This window comes from Hyla sarda, chromosome 1 (assembly GCF_029499605.1).
Source record: "Hyla sarda isolate aHylSar1 chromosome 1, aHylSar1.hap1, whole genome shotgun sequence".
NCBI classification, from domain to species: Eukaryota; Metazoa; Chordata; class Amphibia; order Anura; family Hylidae; genus Hyla; species Hyla sarda.
The window spans coordinates 465,368,383-465,390,279 of NC_079189.1; the positions used below are offsets into that span (position 1 = coordinate 465,368,383).

The window sequence follows — 21,897 nt, forward strand, 5'->3', positions numbered from 1 at the left end:
ATTAAAAAATCTTAATCCTTCCTGTACTTATTAGCTGCTGAATACTAAAGAGGAAATTCTTTTCTTTTTGGAATGCTCTCTGATGACATCACGAGCACAGTTCTCTCTGCTGACGTTATTATAATAATAATAAAGCTTTATTTATTGTTGTCCTTAGTGGGATTTGAACCGAAGTCCCCAGCACTGCAAGGCAGCAGTGCTAACCACTAAGCCACCATGCTGCCCTTAGCATACATCTGCTATGCACGGTTACTAAAATGGACAGAGATGTCAGCAGAGAGCACTGTGCTCGTGATGTCATCAGTGTTCCAAAAAGAAAGGACTTTCCTCTGTAGCATTCAGCAGCTAATAAGTACTGGAAGGATTAAGATTTTTTAATAGAAGTAATTTACAAATATGTTTAACTTTCTGCCACCAGTTGATTTAAAAGAAAAAAGGTTTTCACCGGAGTACCCCTTTAAGCTACCCTCCCCCTTCAATCTCACCTAAAAAGCCATTTCCCTGTTAAGCCACATCCCATTGCCAAGCGAGCCTCAGAGAGTTGAAAAAACATAATAAAAGTGAGAATGCGCTAAGACATGCCAAGTGTTAGCACAGTTTGGAGGAGATTTATCAGAACCTGTGGAGAGGTAAAGTAGCCCATGGCAACCAATCAGATTGTTTCTTTGATTTTTCAGAGGCCTTGTTTAAGGAGTAGTCCAGTGGTGAACCCAGTGGTGAACAACTTATCCCCTATCCTAAGGATAGGGGATAAGTTTGAGATCGCGGGGGGTCCGACCGCTGGGGCCCCCTGCGATCTTCTGTACGAAGCCCTGACAGCCCGCGGGAAGGGGTGTGTCGACCTCCGCACGAAGCGGCGGCCGACACGCCCCCTCAATACAACTCTATGGCAGAGCCTAAGCGCTGCCTTCGGCAATCTCCGGCTCTGCCATAGAGATGTATTGAGGGGGCGTGTCAGCCGCCGCTTCATGCGGAGGTTGACACCCACTATCTGGCCGGAGAGTCTGGCCCCCGTACAGAGAGATCGCATGGGGCCCCAGGGGTCGGACCCCCCGTGATCTCAAACTTATCCCCTATCCTTAGGATAGGGGATACGTTTTTCACCACTGAACTACCCCTTTAAGAACGCAAGAAGCGATCTGATTGGTTACTATGGGCAACTTTGCCTCTACAGGTTTTGATCTATCTTCTCCTTTGTGCCTAAATTTAGCAAATTACAAGTAGATAAATATGCTCCAATATTCTGTGTGAGACTCGTGAGAAGAAGCTTAGGTGCAACAACTCTACATTTACTGCTGTGCATTGTGTGGTTTGATCTCGTACAAGAATTGTTCTACCTTTATTTCTAATGTTGACGTCCTTCCCATGACCTTTAGCACTCCCATATTTTGTATGGGTAGCAGCCAATTGTCAGTCACATTTTCAAACCTATACAAATGTACGGAGATGGAAAGTCTCAAAAGCCTGCACCCGATACAATTGTGACACTACGGAACATACTGACCGTGGATAAAGTACAAGAAAAGGAATAAAATACAGCCACGAGAACTGGTGTATTGTGCTGCCCTCATGTTACACTGAAAACCTCTCTGCACAATCCGCCTATAAGAGCATGCTGATCCCGTATATGGCAAAAGTGAAAAAGGAGAATTATACTGCCGCATGAGTCACTGAGCATTAAAGCCTTCACCACAAGGCCCAGGACATTTCCACCGTGATGTGACTCATTTTCTATCTATTGCTCCACACCCCATTCTTGTACTGAAACTAGTTTTATGCAAAACCGAATGCCTGAAGAAAAAAATAAAACAAGAAAAACAAATGTACGGTGAGCTTTGATTCACTACGGCATAAATAAGATCAATAGGTTGTGTATTTCCTCAGGATATGTGACAGAAAGGGACTCCAAAAATTAGATTTCAATAGATCTGGCTGAAGGTCACACTCAGGACTCTTATTATTAACTAGTATCTAAGACAGTGCTTCCCAACCAGGGTGCCTCTAGCTGTTGCAAAACTACAACTCCCAGCATGCCTTCGGCTGTCCGGGCATGCTGGGAGTTGTAGTTTTGCAACAGCTGGAGGCACCCTGGTTGGCAAAGACTGATCTAAGAGCAAAGAACTCACCTGAGAGGATGCAAGAGATATGTGGCAACTAGGGGTGTGAATCGCCAATAATTTGGCGATTCGATTCGCGATACCAGTGTGGCGATTCAATATATCCCGATATATCGCGATACCGTCTAGGTGACGATACATCGCGATATATCCCGATTCTGTTTAAAAAACAATGTCTTTTACGCTTTTATTAAAACTTTATTTTTATTTTATTTATTTTTTGTACACTTTATTAGTCTTTTAGGAATCATTAGATTCCTCAGACAGATGAATAGAGTTCTATTGAACTCCATTTATCTGCGATCCATTGATAGAGCCTGGTCCAGCCAGGCTCTATCAATGACAGAGCCACGGAGAGCATACACATCTCCCTTTAGACGCCGCTGTCAGCTTTGACAGCGGCGATCTAAAGGGTTAATAGCCAGCCGCGGCGATCGCCGCATGCTGGCTATTAGCGGCGGCCCCCGGCTACTGAGAACAGCCGGGGGCTGCAGAGTATGGAGCGGGCACGAGTCCGGAGCCCGCTCCATACATACTGCAGAGCACCGCATGCTGGATATTAGCGGCGGTGATGCATCAGCGGCCCCCGGATACTGAAATCAGCCGGGGGCCGCAGAGTATGGAGCGGGCACGAGTCGGAGCCCGCTCCATACATCCAGAGCGCCGCCGCCGCCGTGTCAGATCCGGCTGACAAAATGTGGAACTTGCATCTCCTGATGCCCGGGACATGCTTTCTGTGCATCAGGAGATACAAATTCCACATCACTAAAGCGATTTTTCACTTGCCGATACTGAATCGATTCAAAATATTTTTGAATCGATTCAGTATCGGCAAGTGAAAATCGCGATAATCGCGGGAATCGATTTTTTTCTTACATCCCTAGTGGCAACAGGTATTTCTTTCTAAATCTCCCCAGACTGTGTAGAAATAACACTATTTCACTTGCAACTTACCTAGGATGCTGTAAACGCTAAAATGGCTATGACATTGGAGCATAACCCTCACAAGCTACTAGGGATCGACCAATATCGATAATCTATGGCCTTTCAGGCCAATAACGTATACCAATATTCCGGTATAAGTTATGGCCTATTTGCTTCTACTCTGGACAGTTCCCGAGACGTGTCAGAGAGCGCTTAAACAGAAAAGAACAACTCAACTTCAGCAGATCATAAGTACTGAAAGAATTAAGATTTTTTTTAATAGAAGTCATTTACAAATCTGTTTAACTTTCTGAAGCCAGTAGATGCACACAAAAAAAAAAAAAAAAAAAAGTGCAACATCTAAATGTGTATTGCAGGGACAACAGCAGCTGTTCCCCAGCCAGTGCACACCCACTGTACAGGTAGTAACAAAATACAACAGCTCCATAGAAGAAATGGGCATAAAAGTGCAGCAGAGTACCACACATTTCCTTGCTGTCTGGTTTTCCAGGCATAATATAAAGATGGCTAAAATACGGTCTTTAGGTTCCAAACAGTTTATACTCTAAGACAGTGGTCTTCAACCTGCGGCCCTCCAGATGTTGCAAAACTACAACTCCCAGCATGCCCGGACAGCCAACGGCTGTCCGGGCATGCTGGGAGTTGTAGTTTTGCAACATCTGGAGGGCCGCAGGTTGAAGACCACTGCTCTAAGAGGTCGCCATTTCACCTAATGTACTTGCACTTGCAAATGTGACATTTTTATACTGTTGTCCGCACCAGAGTGATGCCTTAATAGCAATATACTACTGAGTATACATAAACCGACACTTCCTGGTTCTATGTAGTCACATGGGGGGGGAATTTATCAAAACCTGTGGAGAGGAAGATCAGTGCAGTTGCCCATAGCAACCAATCAGATTGCTTCTTTACTTTTGAAAGAGGCCTGTGAAAAATGAAAGCAGCGATCTGATTGGTTGCTATGGGCAACTGCACCACTCTTCCTCTAGACAGGTTTTGATAAATCTCCCCCACGGTTTCCATGATCCCTTTCAGCCAGAAAGTGCTAAGATCATGTGACCTCACTTCATGAATACTTAAAATCTCAGACTATACCACATGACTTTTTTTGCTACTACTGATTGGCTTGAGAGATCACGTGACATGGAGGATTTTTTATCAAAACCTGTGCAAGGGAAAAGTGGTGCAGTTTAGGCTAGGTTTTCATTACCATCGAGCTCTGCTAAAGGGATCGCCCTCAGCAATTCTATCAAAACAATGGGAGTTTAGCGGAGGAAAACATTTATATAAAAATAGTACATGCGCTATTCTCTCTCTCCAGTGAACTACCAGATTCCTGATGGACCCTATTCAAGTCAATGCAATCCTGCAGCCAGTATCTCTGGTAGATTTTCTTTAATCCGGACTCACCCTGATACAATGTGGCAAGAGGGCATTCCCATGAAAAGATATAGCACATCAAGGTGATTGTGCAGTGTACCCCCAGTACTATATACAGCTAGCACCCTGCTCTGACAGACCAGATAGTGTTAACTCCAATTACAGCATCTTAGTGGTTAGACAGAGGTGGCTTACCCACAATGCAATCACTGGCTACCTTAGAGTACAGACCCAAGAGAAATGCCATTAGAAATACAACTTGGCACACAAAAAAGTAAAATCAGCCATTAGATAGCTATATAAAAAATAAATGCGTCCTGAAGGCCAAATGAGTTAGAATCTTTGCTGCCTAAGCATTTATGCCATCTTGTTGTGTGCCATAGGTAAGATACAGATGGCAGCTTATATCCTGCAGATGGGTCTATGCATGGAAGCAAAAAAGCTAGAAAATCAAAGACAGTGCAAGCAAGTTCTACCAGACGGACTAAAAGGAAAATAAACACCAAGTATATAATCTTGCTAAAAGCCCAGATCCTGTTCAGATCAGTTTACTCCAGAAGGTAAGGGTTGGGTTTCTTGCCGGGAAGGTCAGGACATTGAGTAAAGGCACTTGTCCTGTGTCCTCTGCATGGCTAGGCTGTCTGTCATTAGGCCTCAGAGTGAAACAAGAACAAGCTTTATTACTACAAGGTAACCATTGCTATGTACACTTCAAGGACATCTACTGACAAATTGCACAACAAGCAAGTCCACCCCAACTAAATGTGCACGAATCAATATAGGAATAAATCAAGAGTGCATTACACCAGTGCTCCCCAACGTGGCTCTCCAGCTGTTGCAAAACTACAGTGCCCTTTATGGGAGTTGTGGTTACAGGTCAGGGATTACTACATTACAAAGTGCTCCAGTGCAGGCCCACACATAGCAGGGGCCCCTCCTTGCTGGTAAATAGAGGGTGTCCTGAGTGAGGGCACCCACCCTATGAAATAAATATGCCCCATAAGGTCACAACTGCCAGGTCAACCAAAGCATAAGCTCCAAAGGTCAAGTCACAAAACCCTTCATACTTCCCACATGTAAACTTAAAAGGAAAACTGTCTCATGTTCCCTCCCGCACTAACCACAGGTACTGACGGATAGTGCGGGGGACACTGATTCATATGATCCCTACCTTGCCCAGATCCATCCAGCCGTTCGCCCGCAATCTCAGTTATTCTATATATATGCAAATGTGGCTGTAAATGGCACAGGTGGGGTTTCAGGAGCCTAGTGGCACTGTGACATCAGCACTGCCCACTTATGAATATTCATCCCCCCCTCCCTCTGGCTCTCCCTGCCGCTCCTAACTAGTCTTCACTGCGCATGTCAGGAAGCAGCACATGCACATTGAAGACCAGTTAGGAGCGCCGGAGGGAGCGGGGATGAATATTTATTAGCGGACGGCGCTGACGTCACAGTGCCACTAGGCTCCTGTAAACCCTGCCTGTGCCAGTTACAGCCACATTTGCATATATAGAAAAACTAGGATTGCGGGCGAACAGCTGGACGGATCCGGGAAAGGTAGGGATCATATGAATCAGCCTCCCCCGCACTATCCGTCAGTACCTGTGGTTAGTGCAGGAGTGAACATGTGACAGATTTCCTTTAAGGTTCTGAACAACTATAGGAAAAGAATAAAAGAACATCTCCCAGCATGCTAGTAAGCTGTTTAAGCAGTGAAGTTTTCTTCCTAAAACAGTGCCACAACTGCCTAACTGCAAAACTACAACTCCCAGCATGCCCGGACAGCCAACGGCTGTCCGGGCATGCTGGGAGTTGTAGTTTTGCTACAGCTGGAGGCACTCTGGTTGGGAAACACTGCACTAGCATGTGACCGCTGATGCCGTGATTAGCTGCAGGGGTGAGGAGTAAAGAGTATTTTTTTTTCTTCCACCATTATACAAAACCATTTGCCATCACTTGAGATCAGTTTGTGACAACTGCTGTATGTGAACCCAGCCCAGGCAGGATAACCCCTAAAGTAGTATTTCCCAAGCCCGGTCCTCACCTGCAGCAGCACTCCGCAAACACTAAGGCACATGAGCACTATAGATATGGATCATCATTACTGCCGCTATAAATGGATAGTTGCGGCTCTTAGCGCACCTTTTCACCAAAACGTTCGTTTAGTCTCAATGACATTCATAGTTGATGTAGCGTTTTATATGATCCATATGTATAGTGCTCCTGGCAGCAGGCATCTGCAGATTTGTTTCCATGGTATTCATGAAGATGATGACTATTTCTGCTTTTTCCCCCCCAAACTGTAGACCTCCAGCTGTTGCAAAATTACTAACCCCAGCATACCTAGACAGCAGTTTGCTTTCCGGGCATGCTGGAAGTTGTAGTTTTGCAACAGCTGGAGACCACTGCCCTGGAGCCTGTATAATGTATACATATCCATGCAGTAGTATTCCAACTAGAGAACTAAGGTCAATACGGTTAACTACAATCTATTGTTCTCTGTTATCTCCCTCAGCCTAATAAAAAGCACAGGTAACGTGCCCTACCCTCACCACTTGCGGTTGTTACAGCGCTGTCCCTTTAAGGCTGAAGTTCCCCTGGTCGCGTTACGGCAGCGGCACCGCAGGTCACGTGTCTCCTATAGACAAGCAGGACCTATATAAACATAGCAGCACTATAGACAGCTGGCATGTGCGCCCTTGTACACACCCGCACTCACCCAGCACATCCGCCGTCCGGTGGCGGGCGATGAAGCACGCGTCGTCCCCGTAGCACATGCCCTTCTTGAGGATGCCCTTCCTGGCATCTTTGCCAAATCCGCAGCTAGCAGTCACTAGGCTGTAGTCCCGGGAGTCCGTTTGCGATAGACCGCCTAGTACGGCTCTGGCCACCAACCTGCCGTAGGACAGAACCGAGAACATGGCCTCGGACGGTCCCCCGTGCCTCTTGCTCTCCTCCTTGTCCTCCTCCGTGACGCCCGCTCCTTCTTTCTCTTCCTCGCCGCTTTCCTCAAGGGCACACCGGGTTGTCACTTCTCACCTCCTCGGTGCTTTCCCCGCCGGTCGCAGGACCCCCCGCTCCCGAGCTCTGGTCGTGCCTCGTAGGACGCACTCAGTGCCGGTTCTCAAGAGTCCCGTCGACCTTTGCCGCCATCTTGGACCGCACTGACACTCAGGAGGCCGGAGGAGGGAGGCAACTGCAGTCAGGCACGTGACTGTCTGACGTCACTGCACGTCACCAGGATTCCCCGCAGTAGGTACGGCGTGCTGCAGCCGATGCCAGAGCGAGGTCGGGTCAGCTGATCCTCTAGAGCCGCTCCATGTGTGGCGAGTTTCCACGGGCTGTATAGAACTGGATCTGCGCGGTTGTCACGTGAGAGGCTGGAAAACGTACTGCTCGTGAGCGGAGAGAGGTGGAAAATACCTTTAAGGGACAGAAAGTCACCAGGTTTAAATGTACAAACCAGTTCTGCTCCATGTGACAAGCCGCCAGCCAGGGCTGCAGAATATTACACTTTTAATTACTTTTCTTTGCTTCTTTACTTTTCTCTAAAACAGTGTTTCCTAACCAGGGGGCCTCCAGCTGTTGAAAAACCTACATCTTCCAGCAAGCCCGGACAGCCAAAGGGTGAAGAATTGGGAACAAAGGGGGAGATTTATCCAAACTGTGCAGAGGAAAGTTGACCAGTTGCCCATAGCAACCAATCAGATGGCTTCTTTCATTTTGCACATGCCCTTTTTAAAATGAAAGAAGCGATCTGATTGGTTGCTATGGGCAACTTTTCCTCTGCACAGGTTTCCATAAATCTCCCCCAAAGTGCTTGAGCAGATCAGACGTCTGTAGGAGGATGAAGCCCTGAAGGATGGCTAGCTGGCAGGGCATGGGAGTCCCCAAAAGGCACTTGCCAGGAGACAAAATAGCCTGGATTGCCAGCACAGAGGAAGGGCATGAGGCCATTGGACTGGTGCTTTCTGTTATCGACTGGCTGGTAGTGTGTTGTGTGGCAACCATTTGGGCCGGTACTATGTGAAGGAGAGGTCCAATGTGACACTGTCTGCTCTCATAAGGGCGCTGCCAATTCCGCAGGACCATCTGTCATTGGATAGGGCTCGTTCACATTGCTGTCGGACTCGGCTATTTGGAGTTCTGTCGGTAATCCGGCCAGAAGGATGTGAGTTCAGTGGAGAAAAAAATAGGGAAAGCTCTATTTTTTTTCCTCTGCTAAAGTCTTGTAAAATTAACTGGTCATCGACGAACCCCATGCAAGTAAATGGGCACCGTCGGGACCTGGCAGAAGCCGTTTGCATCCGACATGTTTTAGGGTCCTATCGGCTCAAAAAAAAAAAAAACGTGCCTGCCCTTAACGGGTCAGATGCAAGCCGTGTGAACCTAGCCTAACACTGTTCTTGTTTTTTTTTTTTTTCTCACACACACCCCTTCTTAACATTATAAATGATTTCCAGGTTACTAAGAATATACAGAGCCATTGTACTACTACACCCCCTTCTATTCTTTATGCCCCTGTGTAAGTGGTTGGTTCCAAGTGGATTGCATGCCCTATTAGGATACATGCTTGTTAAAGGGGGTGGTTCTTATTTATACATTATCATTTGTACTTACACCATGGCATAATACACTTTATTTTGTGGCCTTATATAACCTGAATGTATGCTCTTGTTATCAGACATATTGTTACAACTAATAAAAATGTTGTAAACCAGGAGTGTCCATTTGGGAAAAAAGGTCAGCTTTACACTGGTTGGTGCCTTGTGCGTTACCTTCTGATGGCATCCCTCAATGTATGATACTGTAATAAACTGGAATAAATCAAATGAAGGAATAAGTAAGGCACTCCCTTGTGAAGTATATCAAGAAGTGTGTATCACACCAAAGTGATAAACTAACCTTATGGAGTTGTGCTAACAATCGTCACAATTCTATGGAAGGTATGAAGGATAAACCGTAAATAAGCTGCCGCACTCTGAAAGCACCATAACCACGATAAAAAAAATGTTATGCCTGAAAAATCTTTTTAAAGAGGTTGTCTCATTAATATATATTTGTAAAACAAAAATAAAGAAAGAGAAACATAGCTGCACATCCAAAATTTGTATTTTGATCTACTTGCTTCTCAGCATAAATTCAAACACTAACAGGTTGTTTGTATACATTTTGATCAAAAAGTACAAGCCCACGTGCCACGTCAAGGCCACCTATTTAGAGTGGGTCCCTAACCCAATATTGGCGTAGCGTCGGTTGGCTTCCAGCACTCTACCCATTATGCCCAGGCATTTTTAATTAGCAGGGGACTGCATGGGGGTTTCCTCCTAACATTCTCCTAGCCCTCTGGTAGGGTGCACTTGGTAAGTGTTCACACTGGTGTGGTTCTCTGTGGCAGTCATTGTTTCTGTGATGCTTTGTCTGTGGGGTGGTGTGGCCCAAAGCCAGGGGCTTGGTTGGGCAGCAGTGGGGCTGCCTGTCCACTGGGTCATTCCCCTGTGGGCTTGGTGTCTCGGAGGCAGTGGTCGCCACCCGGCACTACGGCAGTGTTAGGTTAGGGACCCACTCTGACTAGGTGGCCTTGACGTGGCAAGTAGGTTTGTACTTTTTGATCAAAATATATACTAACAACCTGTTAGTTTTTTAAATTATGCTGAGAAGCAAGTAGATCAAAATACAAATGGTGGATGTGCGGCTATGTTTCTCTATTTGTGTTGTTCATTTAGATATATGTATATATATATAATATATATATATTTTTTTATTTTTTTTTTTATTATTATTATTTTTTTTAATACTCCCCAGAATGTTGGTGTAGTAAACTGCGGGCGCATGTGCAGTCTACTACAGACCTCGCAGTAAACTTTAAGCAGCGTAGCATAGTCAGCATACTTAGTGTAGTTTTAGACAGCGGAGTGAGGGAGACAAGTGGAGACTCGCAGTAACCTCTACTACACCCCCTGCCACTGTTTAAAACTATGTTAAAACTATTCTCCATCTATGCTAAGTACGCCGACTACGCTATGCTGCTTAAAGTTTACTGCAAGTCTACACTTATCTCCATCTACAGTAAATACGCTGACTAAGCTACCTCTATGCTACACTGCTCCCTGAGCTGGGCTGAGAGGGTTTGCGTGTGAGGGTTGAGTTTGTTGGACTTTCACCGCCTGACCCTATTGCTCTAGGAGGAATAATCTGGGGCCAGAGTTGTCTGCCTGCAGCTTATCCCTCCATATAGAGGAAACATTAATGTTCATCTGACATGAATATTCGTGTGTATGGTGAGGTTGGAAAAGATAACTGTTGAATTAATTTTGTTTTTCTCCCAGGCCACAGAATGGTGGCAGCAGCCACATCAAACACATTTAGCAACACTTCTTTCTTAGGTTCAGGCCCTTGGGTGCATGATGGCAAATACGATCCTGCATACCAATGTAAGAGTGCATTGACCGCACACTTTAGTGATCCGTCTGCCGGTTTTGTGTCTGGTATGAAAACCGTGGCATACCACGGTTTTGAGTCGGGCCACAAAACTGGATATAGTGCAAAAATGAGCTGACCGGAGTCAGCTGGTGGTACATTTAAATGAACGAGATTTGGCGGGGATACGGCTCCAGCCAGTTTTGGAATTTCCCCTGACTAATTCGGCAGCCTGATCGCTAAAACGTGGTGTGAATGCACCCTAAAACAGATCATATGAAGTTACAAGTAGACTATGCTTGGTTCTTATGCCAATTCTGCTGTATAAGTCGGAAAACCTTTTTTTATGATATTCTGATAATATAATTTTGGCATGCAGACAAAATGTAATGTATATACTCCCCCATAGGGGGGGGGGGGTGCACCTGCAAAATTGCATGTGCAGTGCATTTTTATTTTGCACATTGACTTAGTGCTGGCTTCATCATTTTTTTGTGTGTGTTTACAGGGGGCAGCCTAGCAGGTAAACTGGTTGGTGCGCTTAACAGGTACTCCACTGCCTTAGCGTTTGAAACGGAACATTTTGTTCCGTTTCAACTGTTGAGAGTGTGGGTGTTGGGGTGTTGTGGGTGTTGGGGCCCCAGCCCCTCGTCACAAGGGGCCATGGCTGTGACGTCACGAGCCCCGTCGCCCGCACTCAGTGTTCGGAACAAAATGTTATGAACACCGAGGCAGTGGTGTACCCCTTTAGTTTATCACTTGTGCACCAAAAAATTTTTCACACAAATATTCTGCATTGACCAGCCGGTGAGATAAATCAGGATATGATGATTATTTTGGAATATAAACATTTTAATAATTAGAAATTGTTTGTGAGAAAAGACACATGTAAAGAATATCTAGGTAATAAATCATGTAATTCCATCTCACGATCGTGCTAGTTCAAGAAAGAAGAAATGGAAAGACTGCCGGTCAAGTGTTCCAAAGTCACACAAGTATCTATTTAGCCATGACCTACAGTTCAGGCTAAAATAGGAAACACTTCTAATGCTCTTGCACTTGCCAGGCACTGTGACCTAGATCTGGGTGAAAGGTGATACATGTTATGTCTAGTGAAGCTGCACTGAAGTGTTCAGTCAGCCACAATTTCCTAAGAGAAAGAAACCACCTTACCAGCTGCCACAGACTAGGTATCGATAAATGGCAATAGATCACAAAATGACAAGATTTTCCATTATTCTGTTTACACACAGTGTATGTTATACCTATGTGTTTCAAGCGAACATGCTCTCAATCATTTTAGTAACACATGATACCTCATTATAGAGCCCTTCATGGGGATTGGGATCCTGCAGGACCCAATGGAAAAATAGTTGTTGCAGGTCTGAGCGAGCGGTCAAAGAACATACAGCAAGTCCAACAAAATTCCAGGCAGTCCCGCAAACCTCTGAGATGCCACAGGCGGCTAATAAATGGCACAAGGGGATGATGAAATGACACAATGGAGTAGTAAAATGGCACGGGGTGTACTATCTCTAAAAGCTGTGACGAAATGTTTGTGGTAGCAGACAGAATTGGACACATGTTGCGGGAGTGAGCAGGAGTGGAACACACACCATGTGGGAGTGGGTGGTAATGGTCAAAAATACAACGCGAGTGGAGAGGTTAAAAAAACCAGTCCTGCACAGGGCTCTACCCCATTACTTGTTAAAGAACAATCATTGATCAATAAAGTCTCTTGGTTTACAATTAAGATATGACAAGGTAAGTTCCAAGTTTTTGGAGAAGCAACACATTTTAGGTGAACTGAATAATCATACAGGTGATTGTGCATTATATGCTGTTGGACTATTATATGCATAGAAGACTGGTTGACACTCCTGAATATCGTACTTGACTTAGACATAGTGATATTTGCCGAATACTTTAACCGCTGGCACATGGCTGATTTATATGTTTCTGAAAGTAAAGTAGGAACATGTATGTATACATACTGTATGTATTCAGACCCAAGACATTTTATTGGTCAAGGTTGTGTGTTGAAAATGTATTGGTAAGATATAATGTGTGGGAACAGATACACATTTTAACACAAACTTTGCATAAAAGAACCGCGTTTATTTTAAAATCAAGCTTTAGACATTGTTGTTCTAGCTACCTCTTAATAAATTGGGGGCATCTTATTCCTGTGTTCTGTTCTTCCAAGACCCGAGTATGAAATACATGTCATGATAAATTCTGCCTGGTGTGTGAATTCATATATCAAAAGTTTTGATCGTCCCAACCAATCAGTAGAACAAGATGGGAGAAGTGCGCGCATAGTGAGTTCTCTTCTAAGGCTGGGTTCACACCACGTTTAAAGCAAAACAGGACCATATACGGGCCTCCCGTATCTCAGCCATATCCGGCCCGTATGTAATGAATTTCAATGGGCCGACCAGAGTCAAACGCTGACTCCAGTCAGCTCATTTTTGCCCCATATACGGTTCTCTAACTGGACCTAAAACCGTGGTAGACCACGGTATTAGGTCCGGCGGGAAAACCATATGCGGGGCAAAAATGAGCCGACAGTAGTCAGCGTTTGACTCCGGTCGGCTCATTGAAATGCATTACATACGGGCCGGATACAGCTGGGATACGGGAGTGCATGGTTTTCGCTCCCCCCCTAGCCGTATACGGTCCCGTATTGCTTAAAATGTAGTGTGAACCCAGCCTCAGTCAAACAATGTAAGTCTATAGGACCATCTCGGTCACATAATGTAAATCTATGGGATCATCTTGGTTACACAATTAAGTCTATAGGACCATCCCTGTCACATAGACACAGTGTGGGGAGAGGAATGCATGGCTGCACATCCTCCCCGCTTCTTCTAACGAGCAGGCATGGTCTGAGTGTTCCCAGGACATTTATTGGGGCTCTCTCCACACTGCATGGAGCTGGGTACACTAGAGGTATACATTAGGGTTATGTCTACACCTGCCATAGAGCTCTAAGTGGCCTCTGTCATAATTCACTGGGGCATATTTGTTCATTTTTTACATCCTTATTTTAGCAATACAAAAGAAAAAAAATAAGATTTTTTTGTGCATTTGTACTTGATCGGTATATTCATACAAAAGAAAGCCTGGGTCGCTACGGGTAGGATAAAAGCTGCAGATTTGTTTTCTGCTGTGGATTCTGCTGCAGTAGATGGAAATTACAACATAAAGAAATCGATGTGTATAAAACCTGCAATTTGTGGATTTGCTATCGGATCCACAACGTGATTGGCCATGTGGCACACTACAGTTTTTCCTCTCTTATGTATATACATGAACCATACATCCACCATTTTTGGGGGTTTCAATATGGTGAAGTGGCCGCACTCTGTTGATTCTGACCCCCCTTCCCCCTATTAATTTCAGGGTTAATTATAGTCAGAGAGCATTTTGTGCAACAATTTTGGACATTGCATGCACTTCAGAGTATATCTTTCAGGATATGTATATAGGTGTATAATGGCCCTGGAGAGAGACCATCAGATACTGACCTCCACCTTCCAACATGTAGATTGTGGATTAAGGCTCAAACATTAGAGACTTTCTCTGTATCAATATCCACAGCTGATTTTCTGATGCAGATTTGAACCTCATAGGGGGTCACAATATAGTGATGCAAAGTAATTCTTTAAGATTTTCTTATTTTTCTAACCACTTCTTGACCCTTAATGTATTGTTATGTAATTGGGTGTGCACTCGTGGCCTGGGTTTAGGTGTCAACTGCTACCTACAATTAACACTGATCGTGACCAGCACCAGCCATCTGTCTGATGCCGACCATTTATATAGATGTAAACCATAAATAGTGATGGTGCCCTCTTTTAAGTCCTATGCATTGTCAATAGTGGTGCAGTGGTCTTCCTCTAGGCTGCCTCTGTTGCCACCATGACTACTAATCTGTTTGCACAGCCCGCCATAGCTCCTTAAAGTTGCAGGTAAATAATGCATTGCAAATAAAACCCCAATCACTCATGATTGATGTTGCAATCAACTTTAATAGCAGCTTCTAAAGGGTTAATGCCGGATGTCAGCCCAATTGGTGATGTCCGGCATTAGCCATAGGTCCGGGTTGTTAATAGCAATCGGGACCCACCGGATATGAAGCTTGCTCAGCTGGTGAGTGCGCTTTATACAGCATGAGCGTGCGCAAGACGTACATGTAAGTCCTGCTTCCTTAAAGGGGTACTCCACTGCTCAGCGTTTGGAACAAACTGTTCCGAACGCTGGAGCCGCCCCCGGAAACTCGTGACGTCATAGCCACGCCCGCTCATGACATCATGGTCCACCCCCTCAATGCAAGTCTATGGGAGACTTGCATTGAGGGGGCGGGCGTAACATCATGAGGGGGTGTAGCTATGACTTCACGAGCTCCCGGCTCCAGTTTGTTCCAAACGCTGAGCAGCGGAGTACCTCTTTAATAGTTTAAAGGCTATGGACACCTGTGCAGTGTTTTTTTTCTTGTTCATGTCCTGAATGCAAAATAAAGAAACTTTCTAAATAGTCTTCAGTAGATATTTCCTACCATGTAGCTGCTGTTCAGAGAATGATAAGTCCAATTTTTGCTCTCCAATTATTAGCCGAACAAGATTGCTTGTTGGCCACACATGTTCCCATGTAATAGGAGATGTGCAGCCAACGAGTGATAGTAGCAAAGGGGCGCACAAACGGCATAGCGATTGTTCCCATGGTCCTCCGCACACGATTCTTGTGCCCTGTAATTGGCTCCTTTACAGCATTAAACAGGCCATTTAATAGGGCCCTTAAAGAAAACAGTAGGTAGGGGGAGTAAGTTATGCACCAGTTAAATTATAGACTGGAGGAAATAATCCTCGAAGGACAAGGAAACAGGTTGTAGATAGAGAAGTTAGAAGTTGGCTGTAGAAGAGAAACTGGAGAATGTGTTTTTGCACCATAATAAGTACAACGCAAGAAAATAATGCTTTCCAATGGCATCTATAGCCTTACATTTTTTACACAGTTTTTGTGGTCCTAGAAACTGACATCTGAGCTCCATCCATCTGTTACAGGGCTCCATGTCCCCTGCTTTCCTTCAAAGAACCATAAGCTAGTGAAATTCTAGCTGCCTGTGGCAAACACTAGAGGTCCTGTTCCATTGCTTTATATATTTCTTGCTCCTATTTTGTTTCATAAGGGGAGGTAAGTGACCCTAAATAGTCATTTGCATATTTCAGTTAGTGACAATGAGGGGCATTTACAAAGGGGTTTAGTCATTTTTTTCTGACTATTTTTGGCGCAAAATTGTCGCAATTGCGCCTACCCTATTTTTCATGGGACTTTCTCTAGCAAGAGCTAGAAAGTCAAATTTTTTTTTCCCGCTTGATTTACGCAAGTTTTCAGTTTTTACTTGCAGTGGTCAGGTATTTATTAACTGAGACAGTCGCAGCTGCGCAATAAACTGTCGCAACGGCCGTAAAAATTGACTATATTTACTCCAGCTCCAACATGGAGCAGGAAAAGCTCCTGCCGCCCGGGCTCCGACATACTTTCTCCCCGCTACCCTCACTTCGCTACAGGGACACTGCAGTGATTTACATCCCCCCCCCCCCACCCTCTCACCTGCCAGCGCCACACAACTCCCATCTGTCTGCTAGCTGTTGCAAGACTACAAGTCCCAGCATGTCCTTACAGTGAGGACACGCTGGGAGTTGTAGTCTTGTAGCAGCGGGAGCTGAGCGGCGCGGGCGGGAGACAAGGGGGGGATATCAGTGTCCCCAGCGGAGAGGCCGTATGAGGAGCCCGGGCGGCTGCACTGTAATGTCAGCCCGTGCTCCTGCCCTGAGAGCCAAAGGCTTTGGCTGTCAGGGCATGCTGGGTGTTGTAGTTTTGCAACAGCTGGAGGACCACAGTTTGCAGACCACTGGTTTGTGGTCTGTAAACTGTAGTCCTCCAGCTGTTGCAAAACTAAACAGCTGAAGGGGACAGGCGAAGACGTTCACTTACCCTTCCGAGGCTCCAGCAACGATCGGTGATGGAGATCGTCGCATGGCAGAGTCTTTTGGCAATGTCGTGCGGCGCTGGATCCTACAGACGCCGGTAAGTTGCCCAAGCCCTAAAATAGTGTTTCCCAACCAAACCCTGTTTTAGGGCTTGGGCAACTTACCGGCTTCCGTAGGATGCACAGATTAAGAGAGGAAGCCAATTGTTACTGGCCCTCCCCAGCCTAAATAACGCCAGCCTGTTACCGCCTAGGCCCAGGAGCGCAATTTTTGACGCTCCGGGCCTGTTGGTACCGGCTCTTCACAGCACCCCTGTGGCGTTGGGTATCGGGGTAATAATTGGGGGTTAGCGCTAGCTGTTTTTGTGGCTAACGCTAAGCCCGGCTTAGTAATGGACTCCGTCTGTAAGACAGCTTCCACTACTAAGCCTGTCCAGTAAAGTAAAAAAAAAAAAAAAAACACAACAGGTTTAAAAAAATATAATTATTACAAAAAAACACTCCCACACAAGCCCTCGGTAACCATTTTATTAACATCAAGCAAAGAAAAACGCTGGTCGTCGAAGTAGTCCACCAAATCCGAAGGAGTCCACAGGATACACGGATCTGTAGAAGAAGTAACATTTAGGGAGAAAAAACAGTGTTAAAAAAATGTAATAAACACACACACACTAAACGCCGTTTACCACTATTCTGAGCCATGACTACAATTTAGTTATTGAATTAATTGAATAAAAAAAAAAATCAAAAACAAAAGATCCAGAAGGAAACCTAGCAGCCAAACCTATTCAGACAGCAGGAAAAAGACTGTAGTTTGGTGAAAAGAACTCCAAAGCTGCAAATTAATTTATTTAATAAAATGTCAGACATCCGGGGGCCCTTTTGTTTGACTGAGTGCCCGGAGCACGAGCTCCATAAGCACCATTGTTAATCTGGCCCTGCCCATAGCAGCCAATCAGATTGCTTCTTTCATTTTTCAAAGGCCTTGTTAAAAATAAAAGCAGTCTGGTTGCTATGGGCAGCTGGCCAACCTTTCCTCCCCACAGGTTTTGATATATCTCCCCCTTTATCTGTATAAAGCTGTTACATATACTGTTTAATGGGAATAAATAGTGGTCATAGCTGTCAGCATACTTTATTTTTCTTCCCTTAAAGGGGTACTCCACCCCTAGACATCTTATCCTCTATCCAAAGGATAGGGGATAAGATGTCAGATCGCCGGGGTCCCGCTGCTGGGGACCCCCTGGATCTACCATGCAGCACCCACCTGTAGCGGCTTCCGGAACCGCTGGAGGTCCTCAGGCTGAGTCCATCTCGACCACCGGGACGGAAGATCGTGACGTCACGACTCCGCCCCCATGTGTTGTCACACCTCCGCCCCCATGTGTCGTCACACCTCCGCCCCCATGTGGCGTCACACCCCGCCCCTCAATGCAAGTCTATCGGAGGGGGCGTGACAGTTGAACTGTTGCCAGAAAGTTAAACCGATTTGTAAATTTACTTCTAATAGCACCTCAAGGATGATTATATAGAGAAAATATAGATCTATAAAACATTTTAAACTGCCATACATGCTGAAATATTGGAGCAAAATTTGGTAGGTGTGCAGTATTATGTGGTACTAACAGCAAGTGACCCAATATATCAATCATCTGAGGCAATTATATTTTTACAGGTAAAAGCAGATCAAAATAGCAAGAATCTGGGAAAGCTGCAGCAGTGCTCCCGCAATGTGAACATGATGGCAGCAAATGTGGTGGCCTCCACAAGATCAGGTCAAGAACAGATAGAAGAAAAAGGTATTTATTCCTATTATGTTATTTCAAATAGGAATGATTGAAATGTATTGCTATGGTAGAACTAATGATGTTACCTTCCTAGATACCATGGACTTTTCTGGAATGTCTCTCATTAAACTAAAGAAGGAAGAAATGGAAAGCCAGGTAATACACTATGCTTAGTCTGTATGGACATTATCTGGATCTGAAAAGCAGTTAATTCCTATAGGATATGTATTTTCACATGAATACAAGGAAGAGTGCGTGAACATTGGATATAAAGTTTTTCTTAATAGTTGAAGTTAACAAATTCCTTAAAATTGATGGCATGTTTGAGTGGCCACCAGTCGTAGATCACTTGGGGGGGGGGCGCTTAGTCTCCATTGAAGAGGACAAAGCAGCAGTAAGCTTCAGTACTATTTTTTCTACTACATGACTATTTTTTCTACAACATGAAGTAAATTTCCCACTTTTGCCTATGTGTGCCAAATTTATTAACGCCGTGCAACAATTTTGTAAATTTGTCGCACATAGTCAAAAATGAAGTAGAAAAAAACAGGGTTCCTGTTTCCTCTAGGTGAATAAATATTCATAATTGTTCATCTGGCAGAAATGGAATAGAATAAAAATGTGTTAGAGATTGCTTCCCTTCACCTTAATATAATTTTACCTTTGCATTCACTTCTAGGCAGTGGAAGAGAGAGGTGGTGTCTGGTAACTATAAAAGAAAGTATACAAAGCGATTGTCTGAGCTAGTGATTGTGTGTCTATATACAAGAGTGTGACATATAAAGGTGAGTGTAAGTATAAAAGTGAGAGGGACTTAAAATTCAGGGACTTAAAATTCAGGGAGTTTAACTGAAATATTAGTTTTTTTACTGTTAATTTTTGCAATCCCCAAATCTAGTATGGCCTCCATGTTGGAAAAGTCAGTCCAGTGTGCATCTTGCACAATGTATGCAATCCGTGAACAGCAGTTTGAGGGTGCATATTGTTGTGTGAGATGTGTGCGAGTTGTTCCTTTGCAAGCCAAGATCCTGGATCTAGAGGAGCAACTGGCAACACTGAGACGCACAACTTGGAGAGGAGTCTTCTGCTTACTGAGCAAGTACTCTCTGGGGTAGAGGTGGGGAAGGATAGTCAGGCAGCTAGCTGGGTTACAGTTAGAAAACGGGGTAGAAGGAAAAGTGTCAGGGAGGCTAGTCCTGATCTGGCACACCCCAACACGTTTGCCTGGTTGGCAGATGAGGGGGATTCCATTTCAGAGCTAGCAGTACTGCAGCAAGATACTGCCTTTGACCGTCAGGGGGGTGTCTGCTCCAGTAAGGAGGGAAGGAGGAGTGCAGGGCAGGCCAGACATGTACTGGTAGTGGGGAACTCCATTATTAGGGGGACAGAGAGGGCGATCTGTCACAAAGACTGGGCTCGCCGAACAGTGTGTGTGTTGTGTGATCGGGTTGACAGGTTGCTGGGTGGGGCTGGAGAGAACCCAGCAGTCATGGTACATATTGGCACCAATGACAAAGTAAGAGGTAGGTGGAGTGTCCTTAAAAATGATTTCAGGGACTTAGGCCGCAAGCTTAAGACAAAGACCTCCAAGGTAATATTTTCTGAAATATTATCTGTACCATGAGCCACACCAGAGAGGCAGCGGGAGATTACGGAGGTAAACAAGTGGCTCAGAAGCTGGTGTAGGAAGGAGGGGTTTGGGTTCATGGAGAACTGGGCTGACTTCGCTGTCGAATACCGGCTCTACCGTAGGGATGGGCTACACCTCAAAGGGAAGGATGCAGCTGTGCTTGGGGAGAAGATGGCTAGAAGAGTGTTTAAACTCGGGGACTGGGGGGTGGGGAGGGAACCTACAACGTAGAGGGGGAAGATAGTGTAGATAGAGAGGGGGGGACTTATTAATGTACTTGGGGGTGGAGCGGAGGGAGGGGTTAGAATAGTTAATAGGGATAGGCTATATAGGAAGGAAAAATATACATCTTTTGAATTGCATGTTGACTAATGTCAGAAGTCTGACAATAAAACTGACGAACTGGAGAAGTTGATGTCTGAGGAAAATTATGACATAGTGGGTATAACAGAGACCTGGTTGGACGATAGCTGTGACTAGGCGGTCAACATACAGGGTTATACAGTGACCCCCCAACCTACGATGGCCCCGACATACGATCATTTCAACATACGATGGCCTCTCAGAGGCCATCGCATGTTGAAAGCAGCATCAACATACGATGCTTTTTTATGTCGGGGCCATCGCATAAACGGCTATCCGGCAGCGCAGACTGCTTCAGCTGCTGCCGGATAGCCGTTTAAGGTGCCCCGTGTGGTCCGGTGGGTGTTACTCACCTGTACCGGCCACCGGACCGTCCTCTGCGGGATCCCCTGCATCGCCGGCGCTCTCCATCGTCGTCATCGCGCACGCCGTCCCGTCAGCGTGCGCAGCGACGTGATGACGGCGATGAAGAGAAGCAGCAGAGACGGTCCGGGGATGCGGCGACAGCGATGGAGGGCGACATCTAGGGCAGCGGTGTCCGGCGGGCAGCGGTGTGCGGTGGGGACAGGTGAGTATAACCTCCACTTTACATTGCACGGATCCCTCAACATACGATGGTTTCAACTAACGATCGTTCATTTGGAACGGATTACCACTGTTTGTTGAGGGACCACTATAGTCTATTCAGGAAGGATTGTCCAAAACGGAAAGGGGGAGGAGTTTGTCTTTATATGAAATCGAGGCTGAAGGCCACACTACGGGAGGATATATGGGAGGGAAACGATAATGTTGAGTCATTATGGGTAGAAAGATATGGAGATAAAAATAAAAAAATTCTGATAGGGTTTGCTATAAGCCACCAAACATAATGGAAGAGGCAGAAGATCAATTACTTAGGCAAAAAAACAAGGCAGCAAATCATAATGAGGTGATAATAATTGGGGATTTTAACTATCCTGATATAAACTGGATGACTGAGACCTGTGAATCTAATAAAGGAAACAGGTTTCTGACTATAGCTAAAGACAATTATCTGTCCCAAATGGGGCAGGGTCCAACCAGAGGGGGCGCCCTACTGGACTTAATATTCACCAACAGACCTGACAGAGTAACTAATGTGCAAGTAGAAGGACATCTAGGAAATAGTGATCATAATAGAATACATCTCTCGAGGGGCCACAAAAACAATGAACTTTAGGAAGGCAAAGTTTGATCAACTCAGAGAAGCCCTTAACAATATAAGATGTATATACCTTT

General features: G+C 45.2%; 1 protein-coding gene and 1 long non-coding RNA gene across 3 annotated transcripts in view; one reads left to right on the top strand and one right to left on the bottom strand.

The window, feature by feature from the left end:
* Positions 1-9,200, bottom strand: part of PPTC7 (protein phosphatase targeting COQ7) — a 49,586-nt gene extending 40,386 nt beyond the window's left edge. The window contains exon 1 of one of the 2 annotated variants that reach the window (XM_056536036.1): positions 8,044-9,200. In XM_056536036.1, coding sequence (XP_056392011.1) covers positions 8,044-8,140 — 97 coding nt within the window. In that variant the 5' untranslated portion in view covers positions 8,141-9,200. The other variant, XM_056536030.1, reaches the window with a different exon arrangement.
* A 9,333-nt stretch (positions 9,201-18,533) lies between these two features.
* Positions 18,534-19,408, top strand: LOC130285006 (uncharacterized). Its single transcript, XR_008847214.1, has 3 exons — positions 18,534-18,659; positions 18,742-18,803; positions 19,327-19,408. It is a non-coding gene; the product is annotated as an uncharacterized LOC130285006 (long non-coding RNA).
* The last annotated feature ends 2,489 nt before the right edge of the window (positions 19,409-21,897 follow it).